Source organism: Lethenteron reissneri, chromosome 36, assembly GCF_015708825.2.
Source record: "Lethenteron reissneri isolate LAM-NWPU_2019-01 chromosome 36, ASM1570882v1, whole genome shotgun sequence".
NCBI classification, from domain to species: domain Eukaryota; kingdom Metazoa; phylum Chordata; class Hyperoartia; order Petromyzontiformes; family Petromyzontidae; genus Lethenteron; species Lethenteron reissneri.
The window spans coordinates 10,315,782-10,340,093 of NC_083814.1; the positions used below are offsets into that span (position 1 = coordinate 10,315,782).

Consider the following 24,312-nt stretch of genomic DNA (forward strand, 5'->3'; position numbering starts at 1 on the left):
TGTTACACTTTTTAGGAAAAAATAAATTGTATTTAATTACCAATTGCTTAATGGTGGCAGGCAATCATCTGACCCATAGGTGGCAGCCATCTCAAGCCAGAGGACGAGAGGACTCTATCCGCCATGCATATAAAGGATTTATCGTGATAAACTTTGTTTTTACGGGTTAATTTTTTACCAGGTAAGGCCCACTGAGCTGTATTGCTCATTTTCAGAAGCGACCTTGGCCACATGATAGCTCAAAGAAGTGGCTTATCGCGTGGAAATTTATAGCAGCAAAGTAATCTTAACGCGTGTTTCTAAATGTGGAGGGGAAAACCGGATGACCCGGAGAGAAATCCACGCAATCACGGGGAGAGTGAGAGACACGCAAACTCCAAATATATAGCAGGCGTCAGGGTCGGGATCGAACCCACGAGGTTGTGTATACCAGGCGAAGTAGTTAACATCTCGCAACCGTGGCACCCCACATCGCTCACATTTATTTTGATCACGACAAGATGACCACAATCCACTTATTCGTAAATTGATGGTTTTCTGCATATTGGCGAGATGTGAACTACCTCGCCTGGTATGCAGTAGGTCACGAGCTCGATCACGACCAGACGCATGTTGTATATTTGGAGGTTTGCATGTTTCTCTCTCTCCCCGTGGTTGAGTGTTGTGTTTGGCGCCTCTAAATGTCCTACACGACGGTAAGCCACTTCAACGAGCTGTCATTCGTGATAGCCAGGTAGCTTTTGAAAAAAAAATGCTCTCCAGCTCAGTGGGGCCCACATATACCTGTCAACCCCTTATCAGTGCCTAACTTAGTACACACCAATCCAGACCTTATTGGTCACCCCGTGCCCTTATGAATTTCAACGTTCATCCTCCAAAATCCCATCACAAGGGATAAACAGCATTTTTTTGCCAGCACTGAAACGACTACGCCGTATGGACCTGAAAACTCAATTTCCCTGTACAAGAATACGGATAAACTGTGTGGGTTGACAGACATTCCTTGTGGAATAATAATTAAATACATTTGGCGCGTATAAGAATAGCTTTTACCCTTTCTGGCAATAAAACAGTTGTGTTAAGATGTTCAAACGCCAAACAGAAACCTTTTGGCATGGAATCAAGTTATTCCATTAACCACACTTTACTTGTGGTGAACATGCAAACAAAACATGCTTTGGTCATATATGACATTGTCTTTGAAACTGATTGGTCTACACCTGAGACAGCCTTCTTTAGGACCTAGTCTCACGAGCAGTGTTAGACCAGAGAACGACAAAAGTTGAACATAATCAAGACAAAAATTCAAGTTCATTTATTAGGTATAGCCCTGTGAGCCATTCGGCTCTTGAATCGGGTGCAACCGCAACAAACAAAAAACATGAACAAGAAAACATCTTAAAGTGACTGTGCAAACAGAAAATCCAAGAAAAGACAGCAAAATATTGCAGAAAAATCACCGTACACCAACCCTGTGCAAATATCCCAGTGGGATGCAAGTCAAGCAACAACGACAAGACAACTTAGATTAAGGCCATCAGTCTAACTCTGTACTACAACAAACATGGCCAAACCAAAAAACTTTTCGAAAATCACCCAAATAAAGCCATAAAAGCAATGAAACAGTGGTCATTGAAACTGTGACCGAATTTTCACAATAAACGACATGTACTACCAAACTCTGCAGCCATGGGTCTCACACTGCTAGAGAACAATCAGTTTAAAATACAATGCCATATAGAAGGTGCTTAAAAATGCTTTACACGTATATGGGACTATCGTTTTTGATGACAAAAGAACGGATAATACAATGTAACATGATGCCATCATTGTCAACAATGCCTGGAATCTTCTCCAGGTGGTCTCCAGAGCCAGGAGGAGGCAATTTTCTTGTGGCGTTGTTGCAAATTCTCCGAAGTGTTCACATATTTTTGAAGCACCCGATATTTTTGTTGCATGTACGTGTGTGGCCAATGCAGACTTGATTCCTTGCAAAAGGTTTCTGTTTGGTGTATGAACACCTTAACACCTGGGTTACTGCCAGAAATGATAAATTATATTCTTATACTCTTTGGTTCTGTCGGTAAAGTCACGTGGGTATAAAATAAACTAAATGACGACGTTTCGGGCGCAACATAAGCGTCCGTCATCGGGTGGGAAAGCTTTATACCGACGTGACTTTACCGAAAGAACCCAAGAGTATGGATTCCTGCAATCACGAAAGCTTCAAACCTATTCTTATACTTTGATCCTGACAAGAAAGGTCTCAAATTGGCTCCTATTTAAAAAAAAACACATACATCGATTCGATTCCTCCTGAATGGAATCGCCGTGCTGTGAATCGCGATAGGGAATCGAATCGATGGGGATCCCGGATCCTCTTCCCCCGCAAGGTGCCGGGGGTTCAAGTGGTGACGTAAAAGCGTTTGACACTTTACGACACTTTACGACACTCTATAACTCTGCCACTCGGTCGACGGGAGCCCTATAAAGATATCCAACGAGCTCGCCGTGTCCCTATTAAGGTGAGGAAATTGTTTAACAACAAAAAAGCCACTTTAACATTTTTATTAATGTCAAAAGTTGGTCTCGTCGCGGTTAACCGGAGCGGATACTGTACACGCGCACTGTACAATCGTACTGTACACGCGTACTGTACACGCGCACTGTACACGTGCACTGTACACGTGTACTCTGTCACTCCACTGCTGGATGAGTTGGGGGGGGGGGGGGGCAGGCCCCCAACTCGACTTGGCGCGGGGTTGGTGAAGGCGGCGAGTGGCACACCGTGTGAGCATTGGTTAGTGGAGTTCAGAGGTCGTTCTCGGGGTCACCAGCCACGTTGCACGAGCCTATAGCACATTGGTATGCACTCTGCTCGGGTCCAGTCCAGGCGCTGTCCAGGCTCAGGACTGCTGAAGGTTGTGGCCTCGTTTTCTTGGTTCTTTCGGTAAAGTCATCACGTAGAAGGGAAGTAATAAAATAATAAAAATAAAACATAATAAAATAATACAAATAAAACATTATGAAATAATAAAAATAAAACATAATAAAATAATAAAAATAAAACATTAAAATAATAAAATAATAAAAATAAAACATAATAAACTCAAATAATTCTCACGACGTTTCGGCTACAACGCAAGCAGCCGTCTTCAGGTGTAGAATGAGACACTGCCAAGCTAGGAGCTTATATATAAGCTGAGTTGGAGGTGGAAGAAGAAGAGAGACTTAACAAAAGAATGTGCATATCAAGAGGAATTTAGCATATTCATGGCAAATGCGTAGGAGGTGGGCGGGGGGGTTTCAAAGTCATATTATGTGGTGGTGGCCTCGTTGTTGTTGACGGTATCGGCGACAGTTGTGGGTCATTGTGGCGATGCGTTTCGGTTGTGTAAGTTTAATACATTTCTCCTGCAGTCTCTAACACGCATATTAGGGTAACACATTCCTGCTGCGGAGGGAGCTGGTCGGGTTGCTCGGTCAATGGCCAGGGTCAACGGCGGCGTGGTGTATTCCGCAAATATGGTTGACTGAGGGCGGGCACAAGCCGGCGTGAGTAGGTTAGACGTTGAGTTTTATAAGGGCACCACGGGGTGAGCAGCCCCTCCCCACCCAGCCCCCTCCCCACCCAGCCCCTCCCCTCCCACCCCCCACCCAGCCCCACCCCTCCCACTCCCCACCCAGCCCCTCCCCACCCAGCCCCACCCCTCCCCACCCAGCCCCTCCCCACCCATCCCCTCCCCACCCTCTCCACCCAGCCCCACCCCTCCCCACCCAGCCCCACCCCCCCCCACCCAGCCCCTCCCCACCCTCTCCACCCAGCCCCACCCCTCCCCACCCAGCCCCACCCCTCCCCACCCATCCCCTCCCCACCCTCTCCACCCAGCCCCACCCCTCCCCACCCAGCCCCACCCTCCCCACCCTGCCACTCCCCCACCCTCCCCTCTCCACCCAGCCCCACCCCTCCCGTTTTTGGATGCACGACGGACACAATAATCCCCTGTGGGCTGGTGTAACCAGGAGGTTCCTACCAGTATGATGTCTTCGAGGTTATGATCATTCTAAACAAACACAAACTTGTGACTCTTGTTATCTGCAGTGATTCGGTGAGCAAGCGCGTTAATTGTAGAACCAAGACGGGACCTTGTCGATTAAGATTAATCGGGATGTTTTTTTGGGTAAAAGAGAACTTGTATTGTATGGCCTCTTGGCAATTTGGTTGCCAGTGTTCATCATCCTGAGTGTTGAGTAATTGTTAACATTCTACACAACAAAGACTCATTTCCTGGCAGCGATTTCAGCCGCATCACCTCTACATAACAAAAGGCTCAGTTCCTTTTACACGCACCTTTACATCATCCGCACCTAGTTTACACAACAAAGGCTCATTCCTAGCAGCGTGCTTCAGCCGCACCGAACCTCACAAAAATAATATTCAGGGCCTACCTTGGGTCCTCCCACCCTCAACCAGTATATATACAAGGACTGTTTTCTTGGAATTTCTATCACTTGATACAGCAGTCGTGCTGTGACAGTTCCACCTGAAGACGGAGGCTTGTGTTGCCTCCGAAACGTCGTGATTTGTATTTTATTTTAATTTTACTTTTATTAATTTTAATTTTTTACCTACGTGACTTTACCGAAAAAACCTAAGAATATGAATCCTTGCAGTCACGAAAGCTTCAAATCTAGAATTAATTTAATCGATTTATTATCATCGCTGGAGGGTGGCGTAGTGATGTCACGTTTATTACTCACGCAAACAAGAGCCTGGCTTCGATTCCCTACTCGGGAAAGGTTCTGTGTGGAATCCGTCTATTTCACCCCCCCCCCCCCGTGATTAATGGATTTCCTCCGGGCTCTCCCAAAGCTACAAATAAGTAATGTTAAAAATAACTTTTTATTAAATTACCATACTAGTAATGGAAGAACTCCACGACTCCAAGAAGTGGCCCCGAAGCTTGCCATAACGTGATGGACCGTGGTCATTTACAGCCAACGTCAGTTGAGCGTGGACAATTAGACCCAAGCCGAAACACAACTTGTAAAAAAAGAATGTTTCAAAATATATTACTTTTAATGATAGAATATAGTATTGTCATCAGTATGACATAAGTATGCCAAGTTTGCAGTCGATAGCACATTGGGAAGTGGGTAAAAATAGAGTTATATTGTTTTAAGGATACGACAACAGACAGAGTGAGTTAAATAAAAGCGTGTAAATAAAAAAACCCTACTAAGTGACCAGTAATACAAAAAATATATCCTGTACTCTCCTGTTTTTAAATTCCGTATTTACGTGTAGCAACATCGCCCCCTACTGTGAACGTTTGGCAGGACCCCCCTGAGAGCGAGTCTTGAGACCGAGTTGAAGCTTTCCTGGGTAAACAAGCTCATACCTGTCAACCCTCCTCATCAGCTCATACCTTCTTACAGACCAATTCAGACCTGATTGGTCACCCTGTGGCCATATCAACGTTCATCCCTACAAAGTCCCATCACAAGGGAGAAACACAAATAGACACAACAATGTTTGCCCGTATTGAAACGGCTGTTACGCCGTATGGACCTGAAAACTCAATTTGCCTGTACAAGAATACGGGCCAAACCCTATTGGTTGACAACTATTGCTAGCGTAATAAATAAACAAACATCGCCGTCATCTAACTTGGTATAGCCATGAATACACATGTATTTATATATTCATAATTATTAATCATGATCATAACTTATGACCCTTGGGTATTTATGTCCCGGCATTACTCATCATCATCATTTGAAACTTCATCACAGTATTTTATGGTTGGCATCATTGTGGTCAGCCGTACGGTACTGTGTTGAGGCTAACGACGGTCACGTGAGAGCATTGTAATCCTAGCCCACTTAAACTCAGCTCAACACAGGCTGATCCTAACTCCTAACTCTAGTATTTCAAGGGTTGAAAGCGGGGATAATATCGTTGCGAATCCAATTACTTTACACCCGAACTGAAGTATGCTTTAACCCAAAGATTAGTGTTACCCATAACCCAACTCCCACTGAGCTTCAGGGTGTAATATTCTGGCTGACATAACAACCAGCCCACTTGGACTAGCTCTACTACTGACCTTAAGCCACACACAAACCAGAGGTCGCAAACGGGTTTTGATTCCTTACCCGGCCGCACCAGGGTCGCAAACGGGTACCCTACCCATACCCGGCCGGGTACGGTAGGGTACGGGTATCGGGTACCTGATTGTGACCTCTGGGATGAAGCCATGTTGCAGGCGCGGGTGGGTTGATTCTAGGAACTTGAATTGTGAGAAGAGACAAGACGTTGGGAAATGAGTGACAAACAGTTACTCACCAGTGACTCACGGCCTACCCGTTACCCGGCTGCACCAGGGTCGCAAACGGGTACCCGTACCCGGCTGGGTACGGGTAGCCGGGTATCGGGTAGGGTAGGGTACGGGTATCGGGTACCCGGTTGCGACCTCTGACACAAACTCACCATATCCCAAATTCTAACTACCATATACCAATTTCACTTTACTTTTAGACTATCTCTGGCCCCAAATACAAACATAACTTGTTTCCACTGCTCATACTATATTTAATTATATTCTTAACACACTCCAAATCTAATTTCGCTTTAACCCTAATTCCGAACCCTTTCTATAGCCCAGTACTTCCTCTCCAAGAGGTTATTCAGCTTACTATCCCAGTTGGAATGAGAGTTGTTTATCATTTTGAACCAACACAAAACACCCACCTCTCCACCCCCAGAGGCAGCTGTGGTTGTAATAATAGAAAATAGTGCTGAATAAAACATACGCCACAGACAAGGAGAGGGACCCCATGCTGTTATTGTTTCATATTAATAATTCACAACCTTTTGTAGCTCCACTGCTGGATGAAGGCTTCCTCCCCGTTGCCTTGTTGGTCGGCGGGAGTTGTTTGGCCATGCACGCTGCTCAGTGCGGGTTGGTGAAAGGGTGACCCAGGACCCGGCTAAGATGTCACTCGCCACCGATGTTAGACGTGGCCAGAAGTCGACCTCGGCTTGCCGAATTCACGGTGTGGTGCGCCAACTCCTACGCCACCACTTCAACTCCCCCGGAGGGGGGGGGGGGGACCTGTGACGGAGAAACGATTTGTGGAAAATGAGACATTACTAGCCCTCCTAAAAACAATAGGAACAGGGCAATTCCGAGTGAAGTGAATCGAGTTGGGTTTCTCTTTTTAACGAGATAGCGATGTGCGATGCGGGTGAGGTCAACTTTGGCTCTCGCCTCTTGTTGTCCGCATGATGGATGGCGAGAGCTCCCTTTTGTCTTCTTGGCGAACAGTTTGTGCCGTTGGTCAACAGCGGATTAAAAATCTAATAGCCAAAAATAGTGTTCCGCTAATATGAATCCAGTGCGGAAGAGCTGGTATCTTACTCACGCCTCAAAACGTCCCCCGATGCCTGTTTTTGTTATATATAGTTAACGTTTTATTTATCCATAAATATACTCTCACCATAGGAATGTGGAATTTATACCACTCGCTCAGGACTGTCAACAGGAAATCCACCAGTGCTAAATTCACTGGGAAACCACTTCGAGCAGGATTCGAATTTTGTTGAAAGGACCCTGGCCACTTTACTTGTCCATGTTGCCAACATGTTTACAAAAAGGGACATTTTCCATGGCACTCACTGATTGTGCCATTTCACTCGAAGTACGTTTACTTATTTTATGCATCGAATGTTAGTTTTTGTCTCGTGCTTTGAGCAATGAAACAATGTTCTTTATTTTATTCTGGACAATTCCTCTCCAAGTTTTCATATTTAATCTTAATTGCAATGTGATGTTATGAGGGTACAAGGTTGAACTTCTAATTCACTTCAGGAATCCGCAGGGACCAGATGTGATCGTCTTGTCTGGTATATGAGCAGCAGATGCTGTTTTCAATGAATATTCTACTCTAAATCAAAAACACATCAAAGCGTCCACATCATATAATAAGTAACACGTGTTATCCTTTTGAGCCACTAATGGGGCTCAATGCATCTTTAAAACAATGACCACCGCTGACTTTATACCAGAGGTCGCAACCGGGTACCCGATACCCGTACCCTACCCGATACCCGGCTACCCGTACCCGACTGGGTACGGGTACCCGTTTGCGACCCTGGTGCGGCCGGGTACGGGTACGGGTAAGGAATCAAAATCCGTTTGCGACCTCTGCTTTATACTAAGTAGCTTCACCAGTGCCAACCTTTTCCAGACCAATTCAGACCTTATTGGTCACCCCGTGCTCATATAAATCTCAACGTTCATCATAAAAAGTCCCATCACAAGGGAGAAACACAAACAAATAGACATTTTTTTTGGCCATATTGAAACAGCTGTATGCCGTATGGACCTAAAAACTCAATTTCCTTGTCCAAGAATACGGTTAATCCGTAGGGGTTGACAGGTATGAGCTGATACTGATTATACCACTCCCGAGGGATAATGATGATGATAGGGCTGAGTCATCCTTGGCTATTACTCTATTGGACAAGATAACATGTTTCTTGAAAAGGTGAGCTAAGTCTTACCCTATGAGACCTCCTTTACCAGTGGCAAAATATAGTAATAGGGTTTTACCCTTTCAACTGGTACAAAAACTGACACCTTTATACAAGGGATCATGTTTGCAATAACCACAACACAAGCAGTCAAATCCAAACAAAATAAACAACTCTGATAATGATAATGATATGCACTGTCCTTGCAAACATGATCCCTTGTATAAAGGTGTCAGTTTTTGTACCAGTTGAAAGGATTAAAACCTAATACTATATTTTGCCACTGGTAAAGGAGGTCTCATAGTGTAAATGCTTACCCCGAGCTGTCAATACTCTGATAGTGCGCTGTCTTTGAGTTGTGCGCCTTTTGGCGTGATCTGGTCCAACACCAATGGAGACTAGGCTCTAAGAAAAGCTGTCTCGGGTGTGGACCAATCAACTTCAAGGACAGTGCATATCATTATCAGAGTTGTTTATTTTTGTTTGCATTTTGACTGCTTGTGTTGTGGTTATTGCAAACATGATCCCTTGTATAAAGGTGTCAGTTTTTGTACCAGTTGAAAGGGTAAAAACCTATTACTATAATTCTTACCCATTGTCTAGATTTTCACATTCCTAATAACACTGTCCAGGCTCAAACCACATTGGCTTTTGAGATCTGATGAGATCAGATGCATTTCAGGTAAGTTATTCATTGGATTGGCAACCACCATGCATATAACAGGGTTTCATCTTCTTGGTTCTTTCGGTAAAGTCACGTAGAAGGGAAGTAATAAAATAATACAAATAAAACATAATAAAATGATTCTCACGACGTTTCGGCCACAACGCAAGCAGCCGTCCTCAGGTGAAGACCAGGTCTGTCGGGGAGACAGCCGAAACTTCGTGAGAATTATTTTATTATGTTTTATTTTTATTATTTTATTACTTCCTTCTACGTGACTTTACGGAAAGAACCAAGAAGATGAATCCCTGCAGTCACGAAAGCTTTAAATCGAAATATAACAGGGTTTTTCAGGCTGCTGCAAGGCGACGATTGTCAGCAGAGAGAGCAGTGCAGCAACATCCATCGTTCCGTACGATGCTCTCACGTCTATGTCCCTCACCTTCACAAAACCCACGCTATCATCCAACTAATGCTACATTTTGATTGTACACGCAGAAATGAGGGGGGTAGCGATGGCATAGCGGTTAGCGCGAAGCGCTGTGAACCCCAGTGACTTGAGATCCATTTGCCACTCAACTTCAACCCGAACTGACCAGCATGAGAAAGTATGGTCAAACAATCCTCCTCGACCCTGACGCAGTGAAGGGGGAGGGCTTCATCTAGCTTGGATTGACAGAGGGATGTAAGTTGTATTATATATAGAAAACTTAAGGTCACCACTCTGGGAAGTTGAATCGCTTTTGTTTGGCCAACACAATACATCCTGTATTATTCATTCTCTTCACTTAAGAGGCCCTTTGTACGTCTCCTATTCACAGGGCATGGCCATTAATGTTTAAATATGTGCCCAGAATCCCAAATAATGCGGGGCTCGTTTATCGTGACCACGTCTGGCCATGAGGTTCTGCCACCATTGCTCTGACACGTATCCCCAACTTTGTAAGTATGTTCAGCGTACATCTGTGTGTTTGTGGAATGGTAGCATAGTGGTTTGCGTACTGCGCTATGAACCAGGCAGCCCGAGTTTGATTCCTGGCCATGGCCAGCTTCAGTAGGTCTTTCTGAAAAAGAGCAATATTGCTCAGTGGGTATTACCTGGTCAAATGTTTTAGTTTAGCTTAGTTGACTTAACCGAAAAAACCTAAGAATATGAATATGAATCTTTGCAGTCACGAAAGCTTCAAATCTAGAATTTAGCTTAGTTGTGATTATTTGAACTGCTCCTGGACCTCTCATTGGTCAGCTCGGCCTTAAATGAGTTCCAGATGCACTGTGTAAACATCACCACTGGGGAGACATAGGTGCCAGGGTGTGGTGAGTTACCCCACCAGCCCCATCTGTACCGTGCCGGCGTGGATAAGTTGCTCACGATCAGCGCAAGCACTTACGTAGGCTGTAAGCTGAATCTTTGTGTGCGTGTGTGTGTGTAGAGCTTGCGCAAGTTGACGTGACTCTACCGCGCAACCCTCACCAGTCAACGTCTGCAAGGGGACGTTCTTTTCTGGTGAAGCCACAGGTCCGTGTGATGCACGTTGTGCGAGTGAGTGTTTTTCATGCGTCTGGCGCGGGGTGCTATTTTTAGAAAACTCCGCGCATAGCTGGCGGCACCCGGAGCTTGCCCACGCCTCGCAGCTGACGTCGCGGCCTCGTACATAACGGACGGCTCTCGCTCGCGTTTGGCAGAGGCGGTGGACATCCCGAGCAGAGTTGCCACCACAGCGCTCCCGGCGCAAGCGACTTGGAAACTTGTGACAGCTCCCCCCGCGAGCGAGGCGACAGGAGTCTGATCGAGCTTGGATTCCCGTAAGTTTTGGAGAGGGGAGTGTCATCTAACTCTTGCGACGTCCGTCTGTGACCTTTTGGAGCCTTTTGTCGTTTGTTACACAAGGATGCAGTGTCCGTGTGTTTGCGTTGTGCGACAGTGGTGCGTGACGCCGTTGTTCAACCTGTTCCTTCGCGCTAGGTGCACGGAAATCTGAATGGGAGTCTGCGTTTGTGTTTTCAGGGAGGGTTCGTAAAGCAAAGTGCGGGTTTTGGTGGACGGTTTTGGTCCGTCGCTTTACTTTATTTGTTTTGGCTCTCTTCATTTTGGTGACCGAGGTCACGCTCGCAAATGAGACTCTCCTGGCCCTCTTGAGTTCTCACCTGGTTCAGCAAAAATCAACTTAAACACGAATTTTTCGATTTAAAGCTTTCGTGACTGCAGGCATTCATCTTATTTGTTCTTACGGTAAAGTCACGTAGAAGGGAAATAATAAAATAATAAAAATAAAACATTGTATTTTATTACGTTGTATTTTTATTATTTTATTATTTCCCTTCTACGTGACTTTACCGAAAGAACCAAGAAGATTAAACACGAATGTTCTTTTAACTCGAGTGACACGGTGATTTCACCGCACCTGAAACACTTGTGCTCTCAGACTTTTATTATCTTTGGCGATGAAGATGAATTCAAAAGATGTGTACCCACGCGGTGGTACGCGGTGGTACACGCCGGTGTTGGAGAGGCAAAGAGATTCCACGCGTGCTTTTGTTGTTTATAAATACGACTTGGGAGTGATTTACGAAGAAAGTTAATTTAAACGAAACCTCTTGCCAGTTCTACTTTCGTGTCGGTGAATAGCCCTGCTGTTACTTACCAAGGTGACGCACGTTGCGCTGGAAAACTCCTGGAAACTAAAAGCGGTGGACATACTTGATTCACATAGTGTGCGTGCGTTTCCTTTGTAAGCGGATGTTATTTTAAACCATTGTGAAAGTATCCTTACTGGCTAGAAACCAAGTCACTCAGTCTGTTGTCTACAGATCCCTATCCGTATGAATCTTTTCGAAGTGAATAATTTAACTTAATGTTATATCATACTATTTAGGTGTGTTATTATATTTCGGTTCGATATGTAAAGCTGTCCTCATGCTCAACTGGTTTGTTGCTGAGTGCTCAACTGCATGGCTTCTCTTGAGAAAACAACGGAACATTTCCTCGTCACTGTAGTGGGCAGTCTTAATACGACACCCACCATTGTTGACCTTTCGTAAAGTGGTTCTAATTTTATCCCTGCTGGAAGGGATAACAATGAAGGGCCGAGATGACCACTGACCTGGAGTTGAACTTTCAACCGTTTGAGTCCAGCGCCCTAAAGACATCAACGCCTGGCTGGTTTTATACTACTAAATGTACGCAAGTGATTTTGGATATTTCACTTAATTTACATAATTCTGTTTAGTATTTGTTGAACTTGTGTTCCTTAGCACCATGTCACGAGATGGATGCGTTTCCGTTTGTAATGTTCCTTCCTCGGTTTGGCAGAGTCAAACCCAGGGTCACCTTGGGAGATGAGACTATCCCGGTCTCTTGACTTTTCACCTGGTCGAACAAAATCAACCAGAACTTGACAATTTTTAACTTATTTAAATCTTGGTTGAAGTGGCCGTTGTTGCATTAAAGGCCACATGCCGGATTCTATGCATGTTAAACTTCTATCGCACCGTACTTAGCCAACCGCGCTAATCAGAGGTGCGGGGGACGGACAACAAACCAAACACAAATTATCGGACACGTCCTTTAAACGTTTGCTTTGCAGAGGTTCGTCTTGTATCCCGGAGAATACGGTACATCTTGTTCAACCACCGCCCCCCATGTGTGACGCCCGCGACTCCTGTGCATCTCTGTAGACGCCCGTCGCTCCGGTGTGAAGCGCGTCAAGATGGAGGAGGACGAGATCCGGGCGGGCGACTTCGTCATCATCGGCAGCGACGACGACGAGACTCTGTGCCAGCAAGACACAACGTACGCGGGCGCCCTGCTGGCTGGGCTGGCCGAGCTGCGTGCGCAGGGCAAGCTGTGCGACGTGGCGCTGTCCGCCGACGGGCTGACCTACCCGTGCCACCGTGCCGTCCTCGCCGCCGCCAGCCCCTACTTCCGCGCCATGTTCGCGGGGGGGCCGCTGCGCGAGAGCCGCGAGCAGACCGTGCAGCTCCAGGAGGTGAGATGACCGACGCCCCCCAACGCCACCGATCCCCTCCAGCGCTGAGTGCCGTCGCGTAGAGACGTCGCCGCCGACGCGATCGGTCGGATGGTTTTGCCGTTCGATTGTTCGCTAGGCGTTTGACAATGCCCATGGCGCGTGAATCGGTTCGTGCGCAGCGCACGTGTTTATGGTTCGTGAATGTGGAATCATGTGACCCTCCCCCCACCTACAGCTACAAAGAGGGGCGAAATCCAACACGCCCTGCCGTAGGAAAATAAGTATAAGGTTGTGCACGTATTAGTTTCCATAAATGCCACGGCATCTCGATGCGACTTGATAAAAACATGGGAGAGGCGAAGGCAGAATAAAAAAAATAAAAAAGACGAAAAAAGTAAGAAAATGTTTGTCACGTGGCAGTCAGACCACGTTTTTAATTCTCAAAGCTGGAATTTAGCCAAAGTAAGTAAAATAAAAATGCATGTAACAGGTTTATTTTTGTGTGCACTCGATTGTGAAGGAGCCGACACCATCAACCCGTTACGCTTAAGAACCCCGATTAATTACGGGAGACTGCTTGAATCCCATCGCAGGATCTTAGTTTCTCCGACCCGTGAGCCACTCCGCGACACCCACCCACTTGTGTGTGCGCGAGTTGTGCGTGTGTGAACTCACAACGCCCCCTGTGTGGGTGCTTGCGACCAGGTGAGCGCCAGGTCGCTGAGCCTGCTGCTGGACTTTGCGTACACGGGGCGCGTGTGCGTCACGGGAGACAACGCCGAGCCCCTGCTGAGGGCTGCCGACCTCCTGCAGTTCCCGGCCGTCAAGGAGGCGTGCTGCCGCTACCTGGCCCGGCACCTCGACCCCGCCAACTGCCTGGACATGCAGGTGGCGACGCCTGGCAATCTCGATGTAGCGGCGCGACGATGCAGCGATTTCGCCGATTGAATTATAATCGATCGCTGTAGCTCAGGAGCGTGCGTTGAATAGCTACAGTTTCCATTTCGAGTGTGTCGTTGGTTTAGTTTTGTTTTTATATCCTTCTCTTATCCTTCCCTTTTCTGCGATGCCTCCTCTTCCACCTTCTCTTCCTCCTAAACCTCCTGCCGCCCCTCCTCCTCCTGCTGCTGCTCCTCCATCTCCTCCATCAACCCCTTTTCATCGCGCTCTCTCATCCTGCTCCGCCTTTTGTCTGCATCTCACCACCCCCCCCGTCCAACTCCTCTTCCTTCACCTCCTTGCACCCCATCTTCCTCCTCCTCCTCCTGCACTCCCTCCTCCTGCTGCCCGTTGGGGCCCACGCGCCCCCCCCCCTCACCCCGGCAGGCGTTTGCGGAGGCGTTTGCGTGCCCCTCGCTGGTGGAGGACGCGCGCGTCTTCGCGCTGGGACACATCGCCGAGATCGGCGCCAGCGAGGACTTTGAGCGGCTGCCCGCCAAGCGCCTGTCGGAGCTCCTGGGAGACGACCGCCTCTCCGTTGACAAGGAGGAGGCGGCCTACCAGCTGGCGCTGCGCTGGGTGCACGCCGACCCACAGGTGCCGCCCCCAGCACCCCCTGGCTGGGCACGGGAAGCAGCCCACCTCTTTAGGAACGGATTATCGTAGGGAGGCCCTCATCCTTCACTGGATTGACCGAACGGCTGTACGTTTACGAACTGTACCTCTGAGGGCATGGCGCAGATCGCAATACGCCTTGATGCTGCCGTGCTTGCCTGAGTAGACGCTCATGAAAACTGTACCACTTGCACCTACAGTCTGCAGCTGCTAGGCGGACGATCCTCATCTTTACACCGGCGTTTGTGCGTGAGTGCGCGTTTGTGTGAGAGCAGAGCGGTAGTGCAATGCTTGGAGTGCTGCACTACGTACCCGGCTACCCGAGTTCGATTCTCGCTCACGGCCAACACCAGTCACGATTATCTAAACTGGTCCTGGGCCTCCCCTAGGGCGACTAGGGAGACAAAGGCGGCCGGGCGTGGTGCGGGCCCTCCCACCCCCTCGTGTCCTGTGCCTATCTTCATAGGTGCTTGCTAACACCACTTGCCCCGACAGTCTATTAAGGCTACACGGTGTCTCTTTGTCTTTCCTTGTGCGAGCAGAACCGCCAGCGGTTCTGGCCCGAGCTGTTTGAGCGCGTGCGTCTCCCGTTTGTGCGACGCTTCTTCCTGCTGGCGCACGTCGAGAGCGAGCCGCTGGTGCACCGCTCCCCGCGCTGCCTGCGCCTGCTGCGCGAGGCTCGCGTCCTCCAGGGCGCCCTGCAGGTAACGGGCGCCCGGTGTGTGTGCGATGGGATTTCTTGCAGCAGGTCCGATGGTCTCGGCCAGGCTCGCGCATGACTTGCACGAAATAAGACGCTGCGTTTGGGTTTTTGCTTTGGCAAAACTGCCAGCCTTGGGAGTTAACAGGTAAATGTTTGATTTGACTCGCATGTGTACGGCACAGTGGGCTGAGATCATTGCATCTCTGGCCTGGATAAGAGGTTTCTTTAAGGGATCTCAGAAGTAGTTCTGTGATATCTCCTTTCGAACACGCGGTGCGACACGTGGCTAGGCGAGAGATCCGAGCGGACGTTCGGTCTCGTCGCACGACTAAGCCAAAGGCAGGAGGTGGAATTAAACTTGGGGAGAACGACCGAACGTGACGAGCCCCCCCCTCCTCCGCCTTGCCCGCCTCAGGACCGGCACGACCGCCTGTGCCCGCTGCGCTTCCACCCGCGCCCGTCGACGGGCCTCGCCGAGATCCTGGTGGCGGTCGGCGGCTGCGACCAGGACTGCGAGGAGCTAGTGTCGGTCGACTGCCACAACCCCGTGACGGGACAGTGGCGCTACCTGGCAGCCCTGCCCGAGCGCGTGGGAGGCGGGTACAGCATCGCAGCTCTGGGCAATGACATCTACGTTACAGGTGGGGGGGGGGGGGGGGGGGCGCGCTTGCGTCATCGTCGTCATCATCGTCATCATCGTCATCATCGTCGTCATCATCGTCATCATCGTCATCATCGTCATCATTGTCATCATCGTCATCATCGTCATCGTCGTCATCGTCGTCATCATCGTCATCATTGTCAGACGCTCCATGGGCATACTCTTTGGTTCTTTCGGTAAAGTCACGTAGGTATAACTTCAGGAATTGTTTCTTGCTGTGGTTGTCCCAGCTGATGACGGACGCTTGTGTTGCGTCCCGAAACGTGGTGGTTTAATTTATTTTATACCTACGTGACTTTACTGAAAGAACCAAAGAGTATTAGCTCCATGGGCAGATAAGCCGTAGGTGCCCACTGCACATTTCGTCTTCTGCTGTCACTTTCCTCTGTCTTGTGCCAATATGCTCAAGTAGTGCCACATCTTTTCTGGCACCGATCTCTTCTGTCGTTGTCAAGCTATTCTCTGTGAGGTCTTCCCCTCTTTCTGGTTCCTTCAATTTTTCCAAACGACGCACTTTTAATTTTCCTTATGTCCATCCTACAGACGCATGATGACCATAAATCTAGTCTCGGCCACCTGTGAGTCCATCTGTCGCAGTGCTTACAGTTTTCATTTTATATTGAGGTGTAAGGATCTTTGATGTAGGTAAAATCAAGTGGTTTGTATTGGGTTTTAGGCAAAAGTAAACTCAACCCATTCCTGTAATTTATTTCAATTGAAAGCTACGGATGGTTTTGTACAAGCAAATGGTTTTGATGCAGTCATTGAATTCATTTGATAATTGCCCCTTCCATCAACTTCTCTCATCCACCCAACCCGCTCGGCTATCCTCTCACCCAATTCCTGCTTGCCTGCCCACTCCCCCAACCCACCACGCGCCACCACCAGGTGGCTCCGACGGCACCACCGTCTTCTCGAGCGTGTGGCGCTACAACTCGGGCGTCAACGAGTGGTCGGAGGCGCCGGAGATGAGCCGCGCGCGCGAGTACCACGCCAGCGCCGCGCTCGCCGGCTGCCTCTACGTGGTGGCGCCCGACGGCTGCGAGTGCTTCGACCCGGCGGAGGGCCTCTGGCGCCCGATGCGCGCGCTCCCCCAGCCGCTGGAGAACGTGTCGGCCACCGCGTGCCGCGGGCGCGTCTACGCCGTGGGCTCGCCGCGGCTGGCCGGCGGCGGCTTGGGCTGGGGCGCCGGCGGCGTCATCACCGACGTGGTGGTGCACTGCTACGAGCCCGACGCCGACTCGTGGAGCGAGATCGAATGCGCCGACGGCATGCCCGGCTGGTCGTACGTGCTGGACGTGGTGGCGCTGGACGGGATCATTTACTTCATCAGGTGGGCGGCACGGTGGCGCAGTGCGCGCGCTTGTTCACCCGCCCCCTCCCCGACATTACCCGGAGCAAGAAGGGGTTTCATTCCTGACTCGGATGCACTTTGTTTGTGGAGATTTGTATTCTTCCCCTGTATTAGCATTATTGTTATTACTGTTGAGCATCGATTATCCGGCACCGCGCTATTATCTGGCTTCCAACTTTATCCGGCGGTCCCCGGCCGATCTGGCGAAACTGACAAAAACGCTCCAAAGGCTGTAACCAGTCCGGCTATCGGCCGGCACCACGTGCTTGACAAAAGAAATAGCTGTGCTTGATTTCAGTGTTGAATATTTTTACAGTACATTATACACCACGTACAACTTAATGAAACTACTGCGCGTATATACATCACCCCATACAGTATTCCATATTGGAGTGGTAAGTACAGTACAATAAATACAGTAACTTTTAAAAGTTGGATGTTTATGTATGCCAATTGAACATATGAAACTAATTTGAAACACTAAAAACAACGTCGTACAATAATTTTCAAAAATAAGCTATTTTAAATAATTTATTCGTGATTGTCCCGTGTTTATAAAAACCCGGCACCCCCCCCCCCCCTAAAGCCACTGGATCATCGATTATTTCCTGTACTTGTTTACCCTGGAAAGCCACACTGATTCTAAGGACTCGTTTTCAGGAGGGTCCCACATTATACGTTTTTTTATATTAAAATGTTTTCAGACGATCAATGAGTGTCAGTGCGCGTGGGAGGAATCCGAAACACCCGGAGAAAACCCCACGCAGGCAAGGGGGGCAACACTCCAATCAGTGAATCACTCGCTCTATCCCGTACAGAATGGACGGATAATATTAGTTCCGCACTTTGCTGTACCGCCAGAGGTCGCAACCGGGTACCCGATACCCGTACCCTACCCGATACCCGGCTACCCGTACCCGGCCGGGTACGGGTACCGGTAGCCATTTGCGACCCTGGTGCGGCAGGGTACGGGTACGGGTAGATCGTGAGTCACTGGTGAGTAGCCGTTTGTCACTCATTTCGGGTAGGGTACGGGTACGGGTAGGGAACGGCTACCCGTACCCGGCCGGGTATGGGTACGGGTACCCATTTGCGACCCTGGTGCAGCCGGGTACGGGTACGGGTAAGGAATCAAAACCCGTTTGCGACCTCTGTGTACCGCCTTCTTCCTGGCAAGCCAGGGTAACGGGCACCTCGCCACCCACCAGGAAGGGAGTTGCGCAACAGCCGTGCAATTCGCCAACCCTCGCCTCGACAGTGCTGGATTACAGGAGTGCGTAGCCACACACCGCCCGGCTGTTGTGCGTAGGTTTCCTCCCGGTTCTCTGGTTTCGTTCCATAGCTAAAAAAAAACACACACACAATGTCACTGGTATTGGGCCTAACATCCCAACGCTGAATAATATCTCGTAAGTGACTCAATTGGGATCACATTTTGACGAGTATGTACATGTACGGCCCTTCTTTTCAGTCCACTGCCCACACCGCACTGGTCATAGTGGATTATTTGACAATACGTCTCCATGCTGCTCACTGTGGGTTTCTGTGTTTGTGCCGGGAGGGGTGGGGGGTGATCGAGGACTGCTTTCGATATCACCTGCCGCTCGTGCTAGTCGTGGCCGAGAGAAACAAACGCTTGTTTCCAGATTCTTAGCATAGTGCGCTACCTTCTGCATCGCCACTGCACCGTCCATACACACGCGTGCGCACGCACGCACAAGGAAATGTTAAATCATTGCTAGAAGCATCGTTAAAAGAGCACCTGTTGTTGTCCCGTACGTATGAGAGCGTAAACAAGCCTTTCACGTCCTTGACCTATTTATGTTGTTTTCGTGAATAACGCATCACATGCCACCGTTGAGAAATTAGAAATGTCGCTGCGAGTGCTCGTGGAATGTGGCAGAATGACACAGTACCCGGACGAACCCAGAGACCGGCGCGACAAAAATAATGTCCCGTGCCAAAGCCGAGCTCGCTTTACACGCAGCATTATTTACCACTCGTTGTAACGACTCTGAATTTATTTAAAACCCCCCCTCGTGCACCCTCGCCCTCGCCCCCGTCCCGTGACCTGTTCTTCCCAACTTGTGCCGCTCGTCTCCTGCCCGACTCGGCCGCGTCAACGGTCGGAACATTTTCTCGAAAAAGAACGCTCGTGAAATGTCCGACGTAAATATTTAGGTTGCGTCGTTTTCGCTCGCAAGTACAGTACGTTCACGGAGTGTTTCTTTTAGCTGCGACGTGAATGTTTTGCAATAACCAGAGATCGGCTTTGAGTTGAGCAACACAGAGAGAGCACGTGTTACATCCTTGTAAAGCGATGCGCGAAGAATGTCCTGGCAAGTGCGTAGGGCGCCGACGTTTGGCAGGTGTTTGGCTAAGTCTGTGGCGCGTTTCGTCGGGGTGTAAAATTGTGCCCGTCACGCCGTCGGTGCGATGTTAATTTATGGGGGAGATTCATTTCACCGATAGTGTTGGCCATAGTTTAATTTATTTTATATTTTTATTTCTCGATGCCCTTTGCGGAATGCTGGGCTGCGGTCAAACAGCGCAGCATTTAGAGACGCCAAAATCCTGCCGGGACACAGAGGCAGCTTCACAGCCAAAACAGCCTTTGACTCTCCTCACCAAATGTAACACTCTCTGTAAACGGTGAGAATCTCACGGGACAGAAAATCACGTTGCAGGCTGGAAACAATTTATGAGTAATGTGGATTTCCAGACGGCAAAAGGCAAGATTGTGACCGTAGGATTCGTTCCCCCATCATTTGTTTATTATCACGAGCCATCACCATACTGTATGTGTGTGCGTATAATGCACATGGCCTTGTATGAGACTGCCACCTCAAGAGTTTACATTGTATCCAGATTATTTTAGACGGCAGTAGGACAATGAGACAATATGTATGGTACTCTTGTTGACTTTTGTTGTGTTTTTGCAACTTTATTCCCGGTGTGCTATCGGCATTGTGTCATAAGGTGTAGTGTCCAATCACAAATGTCGCAGCACAGTGCATCCACGCACGGACATGAGATTTCACAAATATGTGTTTGAAATCCCGGCCAGTGACTTTTTTAGTGCACATGCTCACGATGTGGGCCTGTGTCTTTGTTCTGTCTGTGTCCTTTAGGGAGGACTCTACGCAGGTGGATGCTCTGGATCCCATAAAATCGAGGTGGATCAGGATTCCTCCCATGAACCAGGTGATATGGCCTCGGGTTAATCACCTGCGTCATCATCGTCTTCATCCACAGTCGTATCGCCGTCATTGTAATTGCCATCATCAGTAGCAGCAATAGCACCATCATTATCGTCTACATCAACAGCTTCAGTATTGTCTTTACCACCACCATCATGATCATCACCACCAACATCAGCAGCAGCATAGTTGTCGGCATCAACAGCTTCAGTATTATCATAACACCCCCACCATCATCATCACAACCATCATCATGAATTCATCAACTATTATCATAATTTGTCATCATCATCTTAACGCAAAAACCGATGCTCTGGCGTCGCAGGTGCACGTCGGCGGCAGCGTGGCCCCGCTGGGCGGCCGCCTGTACGTTTCGGGCGGCTACGACGACTCGTTCGAGCTGTCCGACATGGTGGAGTGCTACGACCCGGCCGCGGGACGCTGGGAGGTCGTCGGCCGCCTGCCGCAGCCCACGTTCTGGCACGGCAGCGTCAGCATCTTCCGGCAGTTCATGCCGCCCGGCGCAACCACCGCCGTGACGACGACGGGGGGCGCCCAGCAGCATCCGCTGCCGCAACTGCACGCGCGGCACGCTCGCCACGCCAACAACCACAACCACAACAACAACAACAACAACCACCAGCATCGGCAGCACATGGACGTTCTGCTCGACGAACACATGGTCCACTGATTGTGAAAAGTCGCGTGGAAATACCGGCTGCCCACCCCCCCCCTTCCCCTACCGTGAAAGTCTCGAGTTTTAAAAGGGCTCGATTTCACGCTGGACCAGCAATTCAGAAGTGGCTGGTTTCGATTTGATCTGGCTCGGCAGATGAAACAACGGAGCAGGTTTCTTAAATCCTCCCGCCTCTGCCTATCCCTGCAATGTAAATAGGTGCAGCACAGTAAGTCGATCAGTTGGTTGCGTGTGGTGGGGTAAAGTGTGAGTATTCCCACTTCTACCAGGGCATCTGGCCAGAGTGGAAGAATATACCACAATACCCTAAGGAGGGGCTCCCTTTAGCTACCTCTCATGGATGCCTTTTTTGCTAGCATCAGCAACATGAGCGAGCAATGGCAGGGCTGCACTTTTACCTTTGCATTTTTACTTCTCTGCCAGGACAGATCTTGCCGATTGCTGCCAGAAATGGCCGAAATAAGTGAAATGCCCCTATGGGCACGTTCCGAATTGCACCAAAAGTGTTTTATCTTTTCAAACTCTATTCCTTCGGTTTGGTGTTACCTAGTTGGGCGGGTCACTTATAGCGTTGGGCGATAAAAAAAAAAGATTTTGGAACGCCCCTTGGCAGAGACTCCCATTGTCATGTTGGGAAACTGTCCTGGAAGTTGACACCGCAGAACTAGTAGTGAGGTCACTTTCAATCGGCCTGTCTTTGCCTAATCCGAGACGGCTATTTAATATCTATAACGTTCAGCCCTCACACATGGGATGAGGCTGAATGAAGCAATAAGCTAAGTTTATACAGCTTGAATGGTTTATATATATGAGCACGTGGTTTATAATATTTGGTGGCCACGCATACTACATCAGTATTTTATATCAACAGGTCAAGGGAACTGTCGAGTGGTTATTTTGCGTATTAGAAACTTTTTAGAGTTGCAACCTATTTATTAGACTCTTCTCTTTACCCTCCCCCCAACTAACGATGCCTCCTTGCGTTGAGCGAAAAGCAACGCTCGCATAGCCGTGGGTTACCTCGTGTAACCCTCGCTTGTTTCACCATTCGTGCTGTGTTTACGATCGGTCGGGTTTGTTGGCAGTGATGCAGAACTGAAATCCTCTTTTATCATGAACACTGTCTTTATAACGTTTAAAATATATATACAGGCTAACGCAGTGTTAATAACAGAGGTGGTGAATGTTGTATGTGTACAGTGTATCTTCAAAATGCTGGGCTACTGCAGGGGTGGAGTGCCCTAGAATCTCCGTGTTTCTCACCAAAACGCCGTTATTTCCATGAAGACCAGATTTTAACCCATTTTCAGTTCATATTGTTGTTAATCTTGCCTCTAAGGAAATAGCAATATTAAAGAAAGGTAAAAAAAAAACATAATTGAAACCACCGCAAATCACAAGACAATCCTGGCGCCGCATGGCGCATTCTGCGTTGCGTAGAGTTGCAGCTAAAAAGGTGTCCGCGCTGCTGAGACCGGCGTTCCAAATTTTCGAGCTTCGAGAGTCGAGATTTTAACTTATTTTTACGAATTCGAATTTTTGTATAGACCCTTGGCAGTGTCCTCGTTTGTAAACACAAACATCACGGTATATATCCGCCCTTGTTGCTGCGATGGGGGACAACTGTAAATCCGGCGGTTGTGGAGATTGGGATTTTTTGGATCGCGAAGACAGAAGCAAGTTTCTGAATCACTGGTTTGAGTAACCAGGCTGGATGATGTGGTGTGTGTTGGCGTGCATCCCTGCTGGGCAGGGAGGGAGGTCGTGGTGGTGACTGCATGAGCCAGTCCAAGTAGCAGGTTTGTGTTGTTCGTGTGTGTTGGTTTTCTCAGGCATTCCGGACCCCCTCCTGTATAAAGCGTTTTTTTCTTATATATATGTACATATATATAATTATAAAACGCTCAAAAAGGAGGAATTTGCTGAATGTCCACGGATGGATTTTCCTTGACGAATACATTTTTGTTCGTCCTAATTTTTTTATGGTCGCGAATCGACGCTTGAATCCGAGCTGTGTGTGTGTGGCATCGGCACGCACCGGCATGTTTGGCGATCTGAGTTGTGGGTGGTGGGGGGCGGGGTGAGAATGTTTTAAAAGGGAAAGTTAAGAAGCATTTTTAAGCTTATGTGATGGATCGTTGTTACAGGAATAGATTGAGCACTGATTGTGGTATCCACTGAAAGTTTGCGTTCAATGGAGCTTTTACTTTGACGAGTTTTAATAGGGTAGATCTAACTTAAATCATGATGGCAATAGTTTTGTTTCTTTAGTGCTGTATTTAATACTGAATTATATGTGAGTGTTCATTTCAAAACATACTCCTAAGTTTTATACATTGGTTGTGTAGCACACTACAATCCGTGCTGTTGACATTACGTTTTCGGCAAATGTAGTGTCATCAGTGACTGGTGAGTAATTTAATAATATTTTCACGTAAGTTTGTGTTTTTGTTCATGACGCTACAATTACTCTTACCAGCTCGGCACCTCAGAGTTCCAGTCACTAATGTCCGTGAATGATCATGCTTGTTACAAACTGCAATATTATCATTATTTCTGAGGACTTCTCGTGTTCATATTTATTCCACGCGGTGTGAGTAGATATGCCTCCTAAAGCACCTCCGATTAGCACGGTTGGCTTGGTACGGTGCAAAAGAAGTTCAACGTACGTACAAAGCGTTAACGTAAGTCGTAAGGGATTCCCCAAACTTCGGGCCTCTCTTCCCACCACAGTTCATCCTTTCACATCTGTCGCACCGAAATGCAAATTAACAACAACAAAAACAATCATTTTTAAGAAAGCCTTTATAGGAACAATATAAATATGCGACATTTCAGACAATGGCCATTCATCCGTACCACGTAAATAGGCCGGAGACCTTGTCAATAGGGGCTGGAGTACTGATTACACGATACACCACGGGGCTTGAGAATGACATTTTAGATTTGTTTTTATCGTGATGAACGGT

At 48.3% G+C, this 24,312-nt stretch overlaps 1 protein-coding gene across 4 annotated transcripts; it reads left to right on the top strand.

Moving 5' to 3' along the window:
• Positions 1–2,415: 2,415 nt before the first annotated feature.
• Positions 2,416–23,904, top strand: KLHL21 (kelch like family member 21). Of its 4 annotated transcripts, none has more exons than XM_061566068.1 (11): positions 2,425–2,525; positions 10,637–10,722; positions 10,890–11,009; positions 12,882–13,192; positions 13,880–14,062; positions 14,501–14,710; positions 15,271–15,432; positions 15,847–16,072; positions 16,981–17,425; positions 20,578–20,650; positions 20,972–23,904. In XM_061566068.1, exons 4-11 carry the CDS (start codon positions 12,914–12,916, stop codon positions 21,335–21,337), a joined length of 1,944 nt encoding a protein of 647 aa, XP_061422052.1. In that variant the 5' UTR covers positions 2,425–2,525; positions 10,637–10,722; positions 10,890–11,009; positions 12,882–12,913; the 3' UTR covers positions 21,338–23,904. The 4 variants fall into 4 exon arrangements, with proteins under 4 accessions (XP_061422053.1, XP_061422052.1, XP_061422055.1 ...); XM_061566070.1 differs by lacking the exon at positions 2,425–2,525 and adding an exon at positions 2,906–2,921; XM_061566069.1 differs by lacking the exon at positions 10,637–10,722 and having other exon boundaries at positions 2,416–2,525; positions 10,789–11,009.
• The last annotated feature ends 408 nt before the right edge of the window (positions 23,905–24,312 follow it).

Bases quoted from the DNA above. Each gene is read 5' to 3' on its own strand.
- KLHL21 (XM_061566069.1), top strand. From the start codon at position 12,914: ATGGAGGAGGACGAGATCCGGGCGGGCGACTTCGTCATCATCGGCAGC. The intron at 14,063-14,500 runs GTGGCGACGCCT...TCACCCCGGCAG, and splicing joins CCAACTGCCTGGACATGCAG to GCGTTTGCGGAGGCGTTTGC. The intron at 20,651-20,971 runs GTGATATGGCCT...CTGGCGTCGCAG, and splicing joins GGATTCCTCCCATGAACCAG to GTGCACGTCGGCGGCAGCGT.